Below are 18,306 nucleotides of genomic sequence, written 5' to 3'. Positions count from 1 at the left end.
TCTACTTGTTTTTCTGAGTTGCTCGTTGGAACCGCCCGTGAGAACCACTCCTAAACCTCAGGTCCATCTGGTTTTATCAACAGGAAGTCACAAGATTAACCACTGCCTCCTGCTTGTCGTTATTTGTAAAACACCCCCACCTGCTCCACACCGCGCGCTGCGTGTGGTCTCTCTCTGTAGTTCCGTTGGCTTTTACCTCTTAACGGGGATGGCACACAGCTGCGTGGATTTAAACTTCCGCGCCATAGACACAATGTGAGGAGTATCCCCCGTCCTGGACACTATGCGCTAGTCACATCTTCGTTGCATTTTTTAACTTCATAGCAAATCTAAGTACAGGCCAAGGACATGTAAACTGGGCCGTGCTCTGCTGGCATGAACTGTGCTCACGCTCGCCGGCATGATCCCGGCGTCAGACCGCACAGGTGGAGGGTGGGGCAGAGCTCCTCACGCGCGTGTGTGTGCGGGACAGAAAAACGGTTAAGTCTTGTGCAAATTAACTGTGAAACCGTCAAAAGGGCACTGAGTTCCCCTAAACCTAAAAATAAAGTCCGTTCATCCCAGGAGGGAAGTGGAGCTGAGGCCAGAACAGGCTGCACCGAGAAGTTCTAAAATGCCACCTTCCCGTTGCTGGACGGGAGAGGAGCTGGTCACCATGGCAACAGGAGGACACCGCAGGGAGCTACACGCCACACAGCCGGACAGGGCTCTGCTCCTTCCCTTTCTCCTCGTTTCTGATTTGGGCGGAAAGCTCAAGAATGCAGGTGGCAGAGAAACGCCCCCCGAAGGTGAACATCTCCCCGGGCCTTGCCAGGGGCAGCCCCTCGGGGGGCCGGCTGAACTGCCGGACAGCTGGACGGGCGCAGGAGGAGCTGCCCGCAGGGGCCATGGAAGAAGCAGGCCTGTGAATAGAGAAGAGTCTCCCAGAATGAGTTACATGTACTGCTGTCACCCCGAGACACCTGACCCTTCGAGAATAAGGGAGTTCCGACGCACAAACTAGCAGGGTGATGTTACGGCTCCAGAAGTTCTGTTCAAAATACATAACGGGAGGCGTGCATCAGCCCGTAAGAACGGCCGTCAGCCGCCCCGCTGAGGGGAGGCGCCTGCGGGCCAGTGTTCTCTGTCACGGGTAGAACTCGGGGATACAGGCGGCTCATCAGAAGACCGGGGTGCTGGAGCCGTGCTGGGGGGATGGGGAGCTTCCAGGGACTGAGACGACGATTTACCAACCGTGTGGGAGTATTTCGGTATTCTAACGGCTGCAGAGCCAGCAGGTGCTCCAGGTTGGTGCCACCTGGTGCGGCGCTCACCACGGGGTGTCGCTTACCCACAGTGAGGCGCGGCCCCCACAGGCTTTGGTGGGGTAGCCTACGGTCGGCACGCTCACGTCCGTGTGGCTTCAGGTATATGAGCACCGTGGCCAAGAGTCGGGGCCCAGCCAGCCCAGGCGTTCCCACGCCACAGAAGGAGAAATGAAAGCCCCGCAGTGGCATCTCAGGGCCGGCCCGCCCTCTGCTTCAGCCACGACCACGCTGGGCGTAAACACAGGGCAATGGGGACTGCGCACCCCTGGCCTGGTCGCAGCCTCCCCATCACATGAAAATAGAAGGAAACGTAATTCGCCCCGTAATTGGCTCATTCTCCCCGCACAGCGTGTGTTCCATCTCCCACTCGGCTGCGCGTTGAGGGGCCTGTGTTTGTGACTAAGGAGGCTCTGCTCTGCCACGTGTGTGTGTGACCCTTTGGGGACCACGGCCCCACATGTATGAGCTGCGGGGTTTCTTAAACACTTTACAGGAGCTGTAATAACTCAAATAAAAGGAAATGTTGGCATCATTTTTAATTTAAACGCTTTACTAGAGTAAATCTCAGATGACTAAAAACCGCTGGCGTGACGTAGGCTTATTTTGAGAGCTACACAGGGAAACATGTTAATAAAATATCAGAAGAGATTATCATATGAAACCGTATTTAATTAAAGTTTCCGAATGCATCCACATTCACGAGATCCGTTTCCTCCGTCGGTGTTGGTAACTCCCTCCAGACACAGCCCACTTACAAACCGAGAAGGCTCATTAAGAAGAAAATAACTGCGTTCTCTGTTTCACGCTGAAGTGAAATGCTCTTAATTGTTCAGTTTTGCATCAACCACTACGTGGGACTTAGGCAAGTCAAGTGTTTTGCCTTCATGAATTTCTCATGCAAGCATTTTGGGAGGGTTGTCCCGGCGGGGCTGGCTGTGGAAACCGTGACCGCGACGGACTCAGTTCTCTGTCTGTTGGTTGTTCGTGGAGAGGCAGGCGGGGACCAGAGGTGGTCACGCAGACACTCGTGTGTTTGCACACCAGCGGGGATCAGGTACATGTGAGTCGTGCATTTGTAAAACCCCGCTGTGCGTTGTGGGCGTGGTGTCTGAGACATGGCGTGTTTCCTGTGACGGTCACGCCAAGTTCCGTAACACAGGGAGGCCGCTGTCCCTGAAGCACAGAAGGCCACATGCATGTTAGCAAACCGCCGTCCTGCCCGACCGCAGGGGCTGTGTGCAGGGACCCCGTCGCCTCTGCAGAGCCATGAAGACGCTGTCATGTACGGATAAAAACCTGTTTTGCTCCCATCGACATCCATCCACGTCTTGAAAATATATAAACTAAGACCTAAAACGATAGGGAATTTTTTAAAACATGCCCTCTCATCCTGTTATTTGGCCATTTCTCCCGATTTTATGATCCACGAATGCCCAGTGGGTTTCCGGTGTCACACACTTGGTAACGCTCTAATTTTCGTGCGTCCTCTCTGCGGGCTGCACCCTGTTTTTCCCCGGAGACAGTGCACGAGCGCCCGGCCCCCAGGAGGAAGACGCGTCCAGCCGCCCGGGAGATGGAGATGCGAGGGGCACCCCTGCTGGGCTCTGAACCAGCAAGGACGCCGGGACCCTCGCCTTTGGGAGACGAGGCAGGTCGCCTCTCACGCCCGTGGGCCACTGTTCCGTGGAAGGGGACCGACGGCAGCCACGCCACAGAAGACAGGTGTCCTGTGGGGAGCGTGGCTGCCCCTCCGCGCTCTTGGCTGGGCAGGCACGAAGCCTCCATCTGCTCCCTCCAGGGATGCTGCACAGCCGCACGTCTGCTGTTCTGGACTTTTCCGTAGTTCCGTCCTCTCCGCTTCTCTGCGTAAACTCAGTGGCAGGTGTGGCCACGGGAAGCACGCGTGTCCCTGCGAGCGTCCCTCTCTCGGTGGGGGGTTGGCATCGCACTGCGCAGGAGAGACGAAAACTCAGGAAGCCCGCTACGCAGACACACGAACACCGGAGACGCCGCCACGTCTGAGCGGGTCCTGGACACCTGACACCTCCCTGCCGGCACGGAGTTGGCTCGCCCCGCCGGGGGCACCTGCCTCTGCGGGGTTTTCCCCTCGAGAAGCAGCACCCCAGCCCCTGCCTCTGGTTCGTCTGGATTTGTACATATTCACATCCAGGTGGATGTCACTCAATGTGCACGTGACCCCAAATGGTCTACACACCCCGGTACGCCTTTGGGGGCACAGGGAACGCCCCCCATCTCCACACTGTCCACCTGAGAAGGTCCGCACACCTGCACACAAAAGCAAAGTCTCCTCTGCCTGGTAAACAAAGGGGTTGTCCCCAAAGGCTCCCGTTTCACAGCCGGCCGCCCAGCTTTCAGACTCCAGAACAATCCTCTGTTTTCCATTTTCTGTTCCCGCTTCTCTTTCTTGCCCTGAAGTTATTTGGGATTTGGTGAAACCTCTGGTTTCACAGGGGCCATTTCATGGTGACTGACAGTCGCGGGAAGCTGGCCTAGAGCAGAGGCCTCTGCTAAGCCAGCCGGGGGCCTGCGGGAGCCCAGCCCGTCCCGGGGCCGCGTTCACGTCAGGAGGGACTCTCTGCCTCTGAGACACGTCAGTGCGCGGACGGTGAAGGTGTGTTCTTGATGGGAAGCAAGCGAGCCAGGGATAGGATTGATGTCCCAGGAAGGAAAGAGCTTTTCCCACGAATTACCTCTCCCCTATTTGTGTAACGCAGATTCGTTTGTTTACTTTAATCGGTCTATTTTGTCATTAATGGAGAAAGGCATTCATTTCTTCTATCGCACTAGGCAGTTTGCATTGTGAGTACTTACTAGCTCATCCAGTGGGCCGACATTCTTTCTAAGGATGGATGAGAGACGTGGCATGCAAACTTCAAGTACACACACGCACATGCATGCATGCACACACATGCACCGTGTGCCTGCATGTCTGCACAGGCATGCACATGCACATGGGTGATCATGTGCATGCATCTGCACGCTCACATAGTACACGTGTGCACGCCTGCCCTCCCACAGACCCACACGCGCACACACGCAGTCGTCAGAGAAAGAGCTCTTGCCTCTCGCATGTCACCCTCTCACCAGAACACAGGCTCACACCCTCCATGTGTTTTACTGAACGAGCGGGGGTGCTGCCCACTCGGGGTGATCGAGGTCCCCGTGTCCCGGCAGAGCGAGGCTCCGTCCCTGGAGATGGTCGCTGACCCTGGGTGTGGGGCCGTCACGCAACGTGGGGCTGGTGCAGGGAAGGGGTGTTGCGCCGGGAGCACCGGCCCGCTGGTCTGCAGCCCGAGTATCTAACATTCTTCTAAGGATGTCTGTGGGGTCTTCTCTCTTCCTCTCTCCTTCCTTCATTCTGCGTTTAGTGCGTTTCTAATAAAAACATGGGCCTGTGTAGTAAAGGTACTTAGTGTGACTGTGGAAGTGTGAAGAGGAGGCAGCCCCTTGTTAAATGCCCTTTTAGCCCAGGCTGGGTGGCTCAGTGGGTTGAGCACCAGCCTGGGAATCGAAAGGTCACAGGGTCAATTCCCAGTCAGGGCACGGGCGTCGGTGGTGGGCCAGGGCCCCGGCTGGAGAGAGAACTGATCCGTGTTTCTCTCCCTCTCTTTCTCCCTTCCTGCCCTCTAAAAATAAGTAAAAATAAAATCTTTTTTAAAAAAAAATTTTAATGCCCTTTTAAAAACAGAATTACCTCAATCACGTCTGCACGCGTGATCCTCTGCTCATTTACAGGATCCTCGCATCCAAAGATGGGGCAGAATTGGGTGAACTCCTCGCACGAGTTTCCCTGACTCGTTTTTATTCGGGGGCAGAGGCGAGAGCCTCTCCCTGACGGGATACGGATGCCACCTTCACGCGTGCTGTAAACGAGGCCCTGGAGCCCCCTCGAGACCGGGCGTTCGCAGATGCCACCTGGAGCTGGCCAAGGGCCGGGAGGTGCTGACGGCGGTGTCCTGCGGCCTTGGCGACAGGCAGACGCAGGGACAGGGACAAGGACCCGAGGATTTGTCAGAGCAATCCCCACCGCTGCACCTGTGGACACACGGAAAATCCCCCGCAAGACTTTGCACGAAGAAGCCACTGCTGGATGACTCACCACATGACAGTTTAATAAAAATGGCCACGTCCCAACGGAGCGCCCATCCGCTGGGCTCTGAAAACCTCCGGTACGAAACCAGCCTATCGGGAAGGCCTGTGCGTCCCTCAAGGAACACGCGCCGTCAGGAGGCTGCTGCCTGTTTAAGTGTAAGTGACCTATTTTTCATCCATATGACGTTTTAAAAAATGGTTCTGGAATTCCACGGGTAGAAACAGAGAAGGCTTTTTCCTTTACATCGATTTTTAAAAAAACACATTTCTTGGGTGAGAGGATGCGTATGTTTCAGTGCCGCCCTCCCCAGAACCGACGTTGCCCATCGGGGGACAAAATCGCATCGGCACCCCGATAAAACACGTTAACCGGCCGAGCGCTGGATACCAACGGGACCTGATCCACGCAACAAAAACACGGCCTCTCGTGTCCAGCCGCGGCCAGCGACGCTCATTCACAGGACAGGACAGCAGCCTGGAGCTGGTTCCCGGAGCGTCCATTTCCGCAGTGACCGGTCCTAACACCCAGCCGCCCCGCCGCTGCCGGTCCTGCCTCGTCTCCCGCGGTCCCCCCGGGCCCCGTGCGCAGGACCCGGCCACAGGCGCCCCGGCCACCTGTTCTTACACCTTCGGGCGAGGACCCGTCCCTCCAGCGGCCCCCTCCTCGCGTCGCCCCTGCCGGGCTCGGGTGAGAGGCCGCCTTCCGGAGCCCCGGCCTGAAGCCCACCCGCGTCCCTGTCCCTGGCCCCCTGATCGCTTCACTTTACCCTCAGCGCCCGACGCTGCCTGTGGACTCGGTGCCTGTCCCTCGCTGGCTGGACCTTCCAGCCAGCAGCCGCGCGGTCCCACCATCCCCCTCCGTGTCCCCTCCACCTCCCAGCGGTCCGCACGGGGCCGACACCCACGCGTATTTGAAATGAACGCACCCGTGAACGAGAATGTGTTGTCTGGGGGTCTGCACCCCCCGCCCAGTTTAATTTTGCGTAAACGCGTCGCCTTGACTACATCCCAGGACGCTGTGTGGTTGCCGAGGGGCCGTCTTGCCTCACCGGAGGGCGTGTCACCCAGAGCGGAAGGGCCTGGTTTCTTTCAGCAAAACCACTCTGTGAGTCGGAACTCTGCCCGACGACCAAGTCCCCGTCACGTCCTCTGACCTTTCGGTCCCTTAGGACAGACACGAGCGTGACAAACAGCTCGCAGTGAGGCTCCCACGCCGCGGCCGCCTCTCCTTTCTGGAAACGAGTCGGGAGCGGCCCACCCATCTCGCTTGCTTCCCTTCACGTGTTGATCTCCGGGCCACGCGGGAGCACTTTAGCTCTGATAGGACGTAAAGCATGAACTCTAAACGTCTGGCTACGCTGCTCACAATGACCTCCGACTGCTTGCTCGGCCCTTAGACCGAAGTCACCGCTGGGTCACAGTAAGGGAGGAAATGGGTGGGTTTTTCTTCATAGCGACTTCGCATCCCGGAACCAGTGGAAGCAGCTAGGACCCCTCTCTGACGCCCGTCCCTCGTCCCCGTCTCTGTGGGACAACAAGGCCTCGATCTCCTCAAAGACGCCCCAGGTTTGGATTCTTCACAGGCCCGCCTGCGAGGGGGTGGCCCTGCGGCTGCTGAGTCACATCCACGCACCCTCTGCTCTCGAGAAAGGTGGGCGGCAAGTGCCCGCGGCCCTGAGCCGCTAGCAGACATTGAGTTCAGTGACGGAAGAAAACATCTTTGGTTTTGAAATATTTTTTAAGCGTATTGAAGGGAGAAACATGATTCTCATGGGATGGAGCCAGGCCTGCCATTAGCCTTTGCGGGGCGGGGGCGGGGGGCTCAGCTCCGCCCTCTCGTGCCGCCCCCGCGCCTGGGAAACTGTCCCATCCCGGGCACCGACGCACATTTGAGGAAAACAAAGCATACGTGAGTCCTGACCGTTGTTTTCTTTAAAATTCATTTTGGGCGAAGCCCACGACCGTTTCCCCAGGATATTTGTTCCGGAGGTTGGGGTACACATTGAAGGAGCCCCTCGTGGGGGGCTGGCCTCACACAACAGCAGCGGCTGTACAAAGAGCCGAGCACAGAAGCCCCCCCGCGCCGACTGTGTAAGTAAGAACCGCCCGTCCGCCCCAAACCCGGCGGCCTTCCAACGCGCGGTCCGGCCTCTCGTGGAGACGTGTTCCCGCGCCGGGCCCCAGACGCCTCAGGGAAAGTCTGAACAACCAGAAACCCGCCGCGTTTCGCACGTGGGAGTCAGACAAAACCACCACGCGCTGCGGAGGGAAGAAGGTGGGTGCTCTGGGGCGCGGTTACCGAAGCTGTCACTTCGTCCTGAGGTTCTCAAGTTCCGTTCTTCTGGTTTATGGCTCTTGTGCTAAAACGCTGGCTGTGGAATGGGCCGAGAGGCACGCTTCATGCACAATTATAATCATAGGCTGTTACAGCTCATTCTTCGTCTCAGGTGGTTTTATGGGCGTTTAAATGCAGCTGCTGACAACGAACCCTCAGGCCTCCCCGCGCGGCGCCCGCTCCCGGCTGCTGCTGGCTCACGTCTCTGTCTAAACTGCGCGGCGGGGGGGCGGGGGGGGCACCAGCCCCAGCTGCTCAGTCCCGCGGGCTTCAGCCCCCGCGCATGGTTACCCATCCATTCGTATTTCAAGGACGTGCAAGCGTCTGCCTCCCTGAGCCGCAAAAGCATCATCGGGAAAAGTCACCCCACTTCTCTGCCAAGGAGACACCTGAGGTCTGAAGACAGAAGCGCAGTGAGAGACTCACCCCCGGCCCTTGGAAGAGCGGCGCGGCCCGGTGGCTTCCCGCCCAATGTTTCCGTGGCAGAGACCACGTGTGGCGCATGCCGGCCGTTCCTGCTGTGCCGACGGCCTCGGGTGCCTCTGGCTTCTTACCTCTCATCAGATGGCCGCTGGGCGGGGCGCCGACCCTCCGAGCAGCTGCTGGGCCCCCAGCTGGGCGTTGGCTGAGCAGGCTCTGGGGGGAGGTGCCGTTAATAATTATAAACGTCCTGACATTGGGGACGTGGCCAAGGTTCGGGGAGGCTCGTAGAGGAATCACACTGAGCTCCACGAAGAAGCACGGAGCAGCGTGAACGTGAAATGGAAACAGTGCATCCCAGACTCCACTTTAAACCGCCTTCAAGGAACCACGAAGGACGCCCGGCTGGGAAGATGCGTGCTGAGAAGACACGTGTCCCCCAGAGCGAGAGCGTGGGAGGCCCCAGCCCGCCCGGCTGCCCCGGGCGCAGACGCTCTGCCTGGGACTCCAGCCAGCGGCTCCACGGTCCCCGGGAAGGGTTTATTTCATCAACACGAGTGAAGCGTTTTAAGTCATCCCCGAGGACACGCAGCTTCTAAAGCACAGACGTACTGCTCACAAAGCAGTCGGCACCGTCTACGCTTCTCTCCCGTGTTGGGTCGTGGAGTCGGCCTTCCGGCTACAGGGCACCCAGTTTCTGCCCAGTTTAGCCTTCCCGGGCAGTGAGCGGGGTGCGGTCTGCCTTCGCCCCGTGCTGGACGGTCACCGGGGGAGCCGGGCACGAGGAACTCAGCCCCCAGCGCACGAAGAAGCGGGTCCTGCCAGAGAGCTAACTGCCCACAAACACAAATCTCAGACTCCTGCCCTAACTCCTGTCGGCACCGCGGGAAGAGCCCGCGACGTCGGCGGTTTCCACGGGCAATTAGTGCGGTTATTACTTTCCACGCCATAAAAATGAATCCGTTGCAAAATTTTGGACCTTGAAACACCATTTTGACTGACTTTGTGCTGGGGGAACAGCTCGGCACTGACCTGGCGGGTGAGGCGTCCTTCCTCGGACGCTCCCAGTGAGGCTCAGGGAACCCACGCTGGGCGTCTCGGCGGGGGGCCAGGCCCTGCTAACCAGGGAGGTGACGCGCCAGGCAGGCGCGCTTCCTCTTCAGGCTGGTTCCTGAGTGGGGAGTGGAGAGTGAAACCTGCGAATCAAACTGCCGTTCCAACGTCAGTGTGAACTTCTGCGGCAGGGAGACCCCAGCCCAGTGCTGAGGAAGGAAGGGCAGTTTCTTTGCTTGGAGCTGTTTGGATAAGCTTTGGAAAGTGCAGCAAGAGTGAAGCCATCCTGCGGTTAGAAAAGGGGGAGGGGAAGCCTCAGGAGCACACGCAGCCCCGCGCCGCCCCCAGGGATGCCGGTGCCGGCGCCGGCAGCTGGCGGTGTCCCGTACCCCCGTTGGGACCGTGCCTCGGGGCTGCACAGTAGCAGGAGACGCACCCCTAACACCGTGTTTCCTGGCATCGCTGACAAGAATCAGCTGGGAGGTTATCAAACCCAATCACTCATTTCTTTGCTTCCCACGTTCTGGGAAGCTGCTCATCTGTGTTCGTGTTTTAATGTTTCCTTTCCGCACGCCCCTGATTTTCATCAGTTCAGAAATGCGAGAAAAATTATTCTAAAACTGCCGATGGGAAAGAGAAAAGCCAGTCGCTTACCAAAGTTATAAAACACAATGAAAAATTAAATAACGTTTTTCTTAACAAATACTATTAATAAACTTAATGGCTAAGATTCTGTACCAGACACCTCTTTAATGAGCATCCATCTCTGTGGCCTAATCACGCAACACATTTGTTGAAGACGGCATGAGCCTCCTCCAAGTTCAAAATTAAAGGAATGAATAGCATTGATGTTTTCATTTAAAGTGGAAAATATCCAAACTATGCATTTTTGCAAGTCGACGTATAAAAATATCTTCTTGCCAAGTAATTGATGTGATGTGAAGAACATTCAATACTGAGACAGATACAAAGAACAACTTAAAAAGCATGTACGATCCAGTTTCCTAAAATTAGCTGCTACTGACATTTCATTGACTCTGTTTCTAGACGTTATCAGTCACGGGCTCTTGATGCGAGCAGGCAGGCGGTGCCCTTGTCAGGCGGGTGGGGCGGGAACTCCAACAACGGTCCTGGAGTCTGTGCATCGCTCAGAAAGCGGGCACCGCTCCTGGAGACGCTCCTGAGCCCAACAAGAATGTCCCGGCGGAGGCGGGCGTGGGGGCCGGCGCGGCCCACGCTCTGCAGACCCAGCTGCGGCCACTCCACACTCTCACCCTCGGAAGCACCCCCAGAGTCCCGTGACCCGCCGGCTGTCCGGAAGCTGCCTGGGAGCTTCTGTCTATGCTGCGTGGGCCCCCCTGTCCTGGCCCCTCACATGTCTCTGGGGGGCCTGTCAGCTTCAAATGAACACGCCAAGTGCAATGCCTGATGGGAAGGAGCTGCACCCCTGGGACACATGGCTGGCACAGGGCGAGGGGGTGGGTTTCTGAGCCAGCGTGAGGCCGACGTGCCTGCTGAGGCTGGTTTGCACTTAAAGTCCCACGTCTGTGGACTAAATAGCTCAGTGTAAGAGAAGCTGTATTTTCTACAGGAAGAAACACAGTGAAATAGCTCAGAAATATGTACGCACTGCTTCCAGAAACAGCAGCGCATCTGCATTTAATGACCTAACGGCCGTGACTGATGGAGCTTGGGGTTGAGAAGCCATGGCAGAGGCTCTATTTATTATCTGGATAAATAATTTTATTTTCTACTTATTTTACAAGGTAGATACTGTGATCGGAAGCAGCCTAATTAGAAATCAGAGGGTCCAAATGGTAATAAATTCTTTAGCGGTTCAGATGTCTTTCCTACTTACAAACATTTTTAAATTGAAAAAATTCAGAGATGACTTTCTAATATAATTAGCTTTTAATCTGTGTCCCTGAAACTGGCTCTGGTCCACATAATACAATAGGCTAGCGAGTCATGATAAACCATCTTTTCTTTACAAAGACGAGGAAAGGCACAGCACACTTAGGAGCCTTGAGATGTGAATTATGCCGGCGGGCCCTTAGGAAAACCTCAGTCAGCTCCAGCGGCTCCTGCGGAAACAGCGACTCTCACTGCTCATGAGCGTGACGGGATTCCGTTCTGTGCAGACACCGCTGTGGAAGGGAGGGTGGACGCGCTGCGGGCCTTTAAAGCTAAGATTTCTGGCCGGGAGTGAAGAGCATGTTGGCTGGAGGAAAACCCGTCTCTGGGACCCGCGTTCCTGTCCTCCTTCTCTGGGACAACGTGAATATTCAGAAGCTGTGTGTTTTACGTTCTTCTGAAGGAATACAGTCCTGATCTTACAAAAATTGTGCTCCTGCAAAGACATGTTGAAAGTAATAAATATGGGGTTCCCGCGTGCACTGCAGAGGCCTCCCGCCACCGTGGCCTCACTTAGACTCTCCAGCCACTGACACCTGAAGTCCACGCGCCGTCTGGGGGGCCCGCATCAGAGCCTCGTCCTGAGCACACGTGCGAGTGGAGACCTAGTTACCTGCGTGTCTCCCAGGCTGACGAGTGTCACTCTTAACCCCGGGGTCGGGAGCCGTTCCGATTGAGCCTCCATTTACTGCTTCGGGTCTCCCGTTTGAATCGTGTATGTGCGTCCTTGAACGTGACTCATGCCTCTCGCGCGTCTCGTTTGCTTCTGCAGGAGGGATTTTTGAGATGGCGGAACACGAGCCCGTTAACGTGGAGGAGCTGGCCTTCAAGTTCGCGGTGAGCATCATCAACCGCAACCGCACGCTCATGCCCAACACCACGCTCACCTACGACATCCAGAGGGTCAGCCTCTTCGACAGTTTCGAAGCCTCGCGGAGAGGTAACTACTGCCGCCCCTTCCACAGCTGCTTCGGGGTGGGGGGACGGTCACCTGCCCTCGTGCAGACGGGTTTGGGGGCCTGGGCCAGTCCCGGCGCCGCTGTCCTGGGGTCCCCCTGGGCCGTCCTCTGCGAGCCTGGGCTCAGCTCTGAGGGGAGATGTTGGGCTGGGTCTGCGCTCCCTCCCGAGGCTGGGACGCCCCTGTGAAGCGGGGCGGTGCCGCCAAGCGAGACTTCATGCCCGGCCACCCCCTGAGCAGGTGGAAACGCCCGCGACACCCCTCGCTCACACCTGCATTCCAACGGGGTGCAAACGGCTGGGCTCACCTGACCCTTCCACGGGCTCACAGAAAGAGGGGGACTAGGAATACCATGATCCCTCCCTTACCGCGGGCGTTACGTTCTAGACCCCCCCACCGCAATAGGTAAGAATCCGCAAAGTAGGAACCTTACATTTATCTTAGTATTCATATATATTTTAAGGCTTTATAAACCCTTCCCACACACTTATAAACCGTTCCCAGTCCCTTATTAACCTTTCCCACACTTTTATAAACACTACTTATGCTCTTAAACATATTCTACACTCTTACACCTGCATCACTTTAACAGCATACATATACAGTACCGCACGATCCCTTGATAGAGCGAAAAACCCATGATAATTAAATATAATATTTTTCAACCCCGCGATACAGTGAGGCCGCGGTGAGTGAACCATGATATAGAGGGGCTGCTGTATTGAATCATTATGTTGCACACAAGAATGCTAGATGTTGATTACACCCCAATAAAAAAAAGTAAAAGTAGGAAAAAAAATACATGGAATCACACAATATAAATAAATAAATACATAAATAAATAAATAAAGCTTGAGGTCAAAGTTCATGGTCCTCCCTGTAGGCGCCAAATGTGGAAAGGATGGCCACTCTAAAAATAGATTTATTAAAATTAGAATTAAGTTTAAGACGATTAACCCTAGAGGACAACCCCTGCACAGGCTCAGGTGACCCTCCGCCTCCGACCAGGAAAGGGCCTGAGACGTAATGTAACTTACGTGCCGCGGACGCTGCCGGGAGGGCCTCAGTCCGGTCACGTTCAATCCCCAGGCCCGGCCTCCGCCAGGGCGGGCGGAGACTCCACGCAGAGTCTGCGTGGGAACAAGGCTGCTCCCCGCCCGGAACAGAAACCCCCAAACGAGGAGACGGCCAGGACGGCCCGGGGCGGGCTGGCGTCCAAGCAGCCGAGCACGGCTGTTTCCACGCGGAAGTCACCCACTTAGACGCCCCCGCCTGACACACTCCTCCCGAAGAGCCTGCCTGCTCTTCACAAACAGAACACAGAGCTCGTTTTCCTTGAAGCAAAGAGGGAAAGAAATGTTCCAATGACGTTTTCCATCTCTGGCATGACCGTAATAATGAGAATGTCGTCTTTTACAGAAAGTTGCATGTGCTATTGTGTGGGCCAACAAGTTCTTCATTTTCTCCGTAAGACGGCGGCTCCAGCAGAGCTTAGTTGTCTTTAACTTCATCTGAAACGATTTCGTTAGGCTGGATTGTGACAGCTGTCATGTCAGCGTGCATTAGAAAAGCTTCTCTCTCCCTCTCCTTCTCTTACACACACACACACACACACACACCAAGCATCGTTAAGTACATACCTCAGAAAACCAACCACATTTAACAATTATACTCCAACCCACATAAAATTGAAAGCTTTCACTGTGATCTGAAGCACCTGCCAGAGCCTGTAAATTTAACACCCCCAAAGCATCTTAAAACTAGTCATTTGCTGGCAAAAGGAGTTCAAGAGCGTCGATTCAGTCTCTCAGAGCCGAATGCTGGCAGGACCCTCAGTCCGTTGCCCACGGCCCACAAAGGAGCTGTTCATGGGCTCTTATGCTCCCAAGTTCTCTCTCTAACGAATGAAAACACCTCCAGACAGATGAGCTGCCGAGGACAGTGGGAGTGACGCCTGCAGCACTTAGAGCAGAAGTGGCATCTTCTCGGCCCTTGTGGGACGTCAGCGCCGGACGGCAGTGGCCCTGGAACGGCCTCTGTCAGTGCCCCATGGGGCACTCAAAGTTTTCTTTATGAATTCTTCTCTCTACGTCAAGTCAGATGATTCTGACTGAGCAGTGTAGTTTTCCTACTTATGTTTATTTGTAGAACAACATCTTCCTAAATATTAACACAATTTCACGTATACATTTTTCTGTCATTTTATTCAAATATTCAATTATCTCTGAGCAGTTTCAAATTCCTTTAAACTAGCCTGAGCATATAAATTTGACCTGCTTTTACAACTGTATTTAACACCAGCGTAGACTCGTATTAGCACGAACTGAATAGATACTATTTGCAATGGTTGTAGAAGATAGATCGTTCCTAACCTTTCTGGATGGGAATTTGATCAATTTGTATCCAATAACTTAAAAATATCAATACCCTTTCATCACGGCTGGACAGCTACTGTAATAGAGCAGTGTAGAATCCAGAGAAAACATAAGACCTCAGATAACCGCCATGACTGTATTTATAACGGCCGAGACAGGAGCAGCTAGGAGATTCGGCACCACAGGGCGGGTCAAATAACGAACGACTTTGTCATGATGCCGGCTGTTTGACAGACACTAAAAGTGACTCTTGAAGAATCTGTAATGACTTGGGGGGGAGGCATCTTTGGGGTTCGAATTAGCGCCAAATGAAGAAAGCGACGCTTCACACTGTCCGTGGAATGATTCCATTTGTTTTTGTAAATTGTAACACCAGGAAATTAACATTATCCCAAGACGATGGACTCACACGGCCATTTTTTTCTTCCTTACACTTCTAAATAGTCTGAATTTTCTCAATATGTGTACGCAACCGCACAATGAGGAAAACAAAGGAACATTACAGCGACGTTTTCACGCCCACTGACTTGGTTTTGTGAGGCTACCCCGCACCGGGACTGAGCTGGGGGTCCCGCCCCCTCCCCCAGGGCCCTGACTCAGGGCGCAGCGGGGATGTCGGGGGCGGGACAGGGCTCCTGGCCCCCGTGGGCACCGCTGTCCCGTTTTTCTGTCACTGGCCAGATACCAGGGCCACTCAGTGCCCTTTGGCAGCCTTCGAACAGGAGCTCAGCATCTGCCCCCAGGGCGCCCGGCTCTGACCCACCCCTCCCCTGGGCGCCCGGCCACCTGCCGGGCAGGCACTTAGGCCCCTTCGATGACAGGGAGGGATGCGGGGCCAGCGCCACTTTGACCGGCGGGCTTGGCCCGTGAGGTGCCGGGGGCGGTCCCACCTCCGCCCTCAGCACTGAGTGCATATCTCAGGCTCTGGGCGCCGGGCTGAGCGCGCAGGTGGGGGAGGGGGGTCTCGGGGAAGGAGGACACTCACGGCTCTCTCTCTCTCTCTCTCTCTGTCTCCCCGTCCTGCCCCCGCCCACCCCCCCCGCCCCACCTGGACGCAGCCTGTGACCAGCTGGCACTCGGCGTCGCCGCGCTCCTGGGCCCCGCGCACAGCGCCTCGGGCAGCGCCGTCCAGTCGGTGTGCAACGCGCTGCAGGTGCCCCACGTGCAGACGCGCTGGCGACACCCGGCCGCGGACAGCAGGGACGCCTTCTACGTCAGCCTGCACCCGGACCACGCGGCCGTCGGGCGGGCAGTGCTGGACCTGGTGCTCCACTATGGCTGGGGGGCCGTGACGGTGGTGTACGAGGACAGCGCAGGTACGCGGGGGCGCGGGGGACACGGGGGCGGCCACTACAGACCCAGCAAAGCCCGGCCGCTCGGCCCAGTTCCTCCCGGGCAGCCGGCTGTCCTCACCCGTCCTGGGAGGAGGTTTCAGGGCCCGGTCAGCTGTGGGACGTGTATCATTACCTGGTCGGCATGTTAAAGGTGCCGTCACGCGTGCCCCGGGCGGCTGGGACAGGGGCCTGGGATGCGTCCCTTAAGTAACGCAGAGAAAATGTGAAAACGCCACCGGGCGTGGTTCCGACTTGATGGCAGCTGCATGCGCGTCTAGACGTTTCTAACGCAGAGTAACAAAGGGGGTCCCGGCGAGAGGCTGTGTCCGTGGAGCTGGGGCTTCGTGGGAAGGCGGGGAGCCCTTAATAAAGCTTGCTTTGCTCCGCCCACTTATTTTAGGGTGAAGGATGAAGCCGTGGGCACCTGCTCCTGCCAGGCATTTCTCTGACCCTCCCCCATTTGGTTTCTTCCAGTGGCACCTCCCTGGGTACCTTCTGTTACGTTCTGAGGTTTGTGGGAGTTCGGTCCCCACTTCACTCAGTGTAAGTCGTGCCAGTGACACCCCACTGTGCACAGTCCAGCCGGATCCTTCTCCTCGCGAGCAGCTCCCGGCCCTGCGCCCCTCCTCTGCCGCCGGCGCAGGCCTCAGCTCTGAGGGCATTGCCCTCCCGCCCAGCCTCCCAGGGGGTTGGGCCTCCGCTGGGACACGTCCCCTTCCTTCCCTGGGGTCACTCACAGCTCCCACGTCCTCCAGGCCCTCAGAGACCGCCACGGGGCCGGGGTCACTGTGCGTGCACAGCCATCCTGTCACCTGTCAGGTACCTGTTTACCTGCCCAGAAGGTTAGGAATTCCTAAAATGGAGAATTTCTCATAATTATTTTTATAACCTGCTCCCCAACCCTGTCCTGGCACAGACGGGGGGCTTCATAAGACGTGGAAGGAGTAATGTAGCTGTTGACCCCGAACAACCCAGGTTTAAAACTCCCAGTCACTCTGGGCAGATGTTCCTTCGGTAAGAACGCAGTGAGCCTCCATGTCCCGGTTTTGCAGCCCTGGATCCAGCCGGTACCGGGAGCCGCGGCTGCGCAGGGCCCAGGGCTGTGCCGTCTGCGCCCCTTTATGGGAGGAGCCAGAGCAGCCGCAGACCTGGGTGGTCCCGGGGCCCTGGGACAGACCCCCGCGGATACCGAGGGACGGCGCTGTTTACCTTCTGAATATTCTTCTCCAAGCCTTGAAATGAGCTCTGCTCTTTGATATACACCTTTGGTAGTAAAACTTATAAAACCATCAGTGAAAAATAATAAAGCGAAGCACGTTAAAGTTTCTAATAGTCCACTTCTCACCGCCCCCGTCACCAAGCCCACGCACATCCTCTTCCCCCGCGGGCGGCCCGAGCCTCCATCTGGCGCTGACTGGGGTTCCATTTCAAACTGTCAGAAAAAAGGAGACTTTTCTGGCCAGAATGTGCATATGTATATATATATCTTCTTACACACGGTCCCATTTTAGGAACAAGTGAAGGTAGCTGATGCATAATTTATAATTATATTAAAAGCAGTCCTCTTGGGAAGGACAAGCCACAGGCAGTCCTAGCTGTGGGTGTCACCTGCTCACCGCGAGGGACGAGCGTGCCACCCAGGGAGCGCCCTGCACAGATGAGCCCCTGAGGACAGTGCGTGGTGAGTGGGGCCGTAGTCAGGCCGTCCACGCGCCAACCTCTGGAAACAGAGGAGCGGGAGCCGATACCGTCGTACCTTCCTCCTCGTTAGCGGACTCTGGGGTCGCCGCCCACATGCTCTCGTCCCTCTCCAGCGAAGTAGGGCCACCTCGAAGGAAAAAGATCAATCCATTGCCCTAAGACTTGGTTTTATTTGGGAAGCAGTTCAACCAAAAGGGTGAGCACAGCCGAGGTAGATTCCAAATTCCAAAAGGAATTATCTTCTGGATGGCAGGCCCCTCGTAGGTCAGGCTTCCCCCGCTAGGTGAGTGATCTAGGGACCCGTCTGGATCGGTGTGCCAGCAGGCGTCATTGTGAGAGGCTGCGTTCTGCTTCAGTGAATTTCTCCGATGACTCTGTCAATGCATTTGCCCATTTCACGATGGGGGGTTGATGAGCGCACCTGCCCACACCGCGCTGAGTGGTCAGTAATTTTTGACCAAAAATGGCATGAACCACCCTCCCTGCCCCACCCTCCCTATTCACCTGATCTCGCCCCCAGTGACTTAACTTTTTTGTTTCCGTGGATGGAAAAAGTCCTCCAAGGGAAACATTTTGCTGACGTGGAAAAGGTGAATCCAAAAAACAGCAGAAGCACTAAAAGGCATAGAAATCAACATGTTTAACATCTGTTCTGAGCCGTGGAAAAGCATCTCGATAGGAGTATTGCATTCAATGGAGAGGACCTGGAAGGTGACTGAGAGTTCAACATGTAGGAATAAACGCACATTTTTTATAAAATAAACTCCGTTTTGGGGTCTCCCCCCCGTATTTAGAT

The 18,306-nt window shown here is 56.0% G+C and overlaps 1 protein-coding gene across 2 annotated transcripts in view; it reads left to right on the top strand.

Annotated features, from left to right (window-relative positions):
- The window catches only part of GRIK1 (glutamate ionotropic receptor kainate type subunit 1), a 180,240-nt gene that overhangs the window by 78,589 nt on the left and 83,345 nt on the right, over window positions 1-18,306 (top strand). For both annotated transcript variants that reach the window (XM_090271345.1, XM_090271336.1), the window contains exons 2-3: window positions 11,915-12,082; window positions 15,534-15,791. In XM_090271345.1, coding sequence (XP_090127471.1) covers window positions 11,915-12,082; window positions 15,534-15,791 — 426 coding nt within the window. The remainder of the gene's footprint in view (window positions 1-11,914; window positions 12,083-15,533; window positions 15,792-18,306) is intronic.

Source organism: Furipterus horrens, unplaced genomic scaffold, assembly GCF_987537825.1.
Source record: "Furipterus horrens unplaced genomic scaffold, mFurHor1.1.pri manual_scaffold_1, whole genome shotgun sequence".
In the NCBI taxonomy this organism is placed as follows: Eukaryota; Metazoa; Chordata; class Mammalia; order Chiroptera; family Furipteridae; genus Furipterus; species Furipterus horrens.
This window is presented reverse-complemented; position numbering and strand designations above follow the sequence as displayed.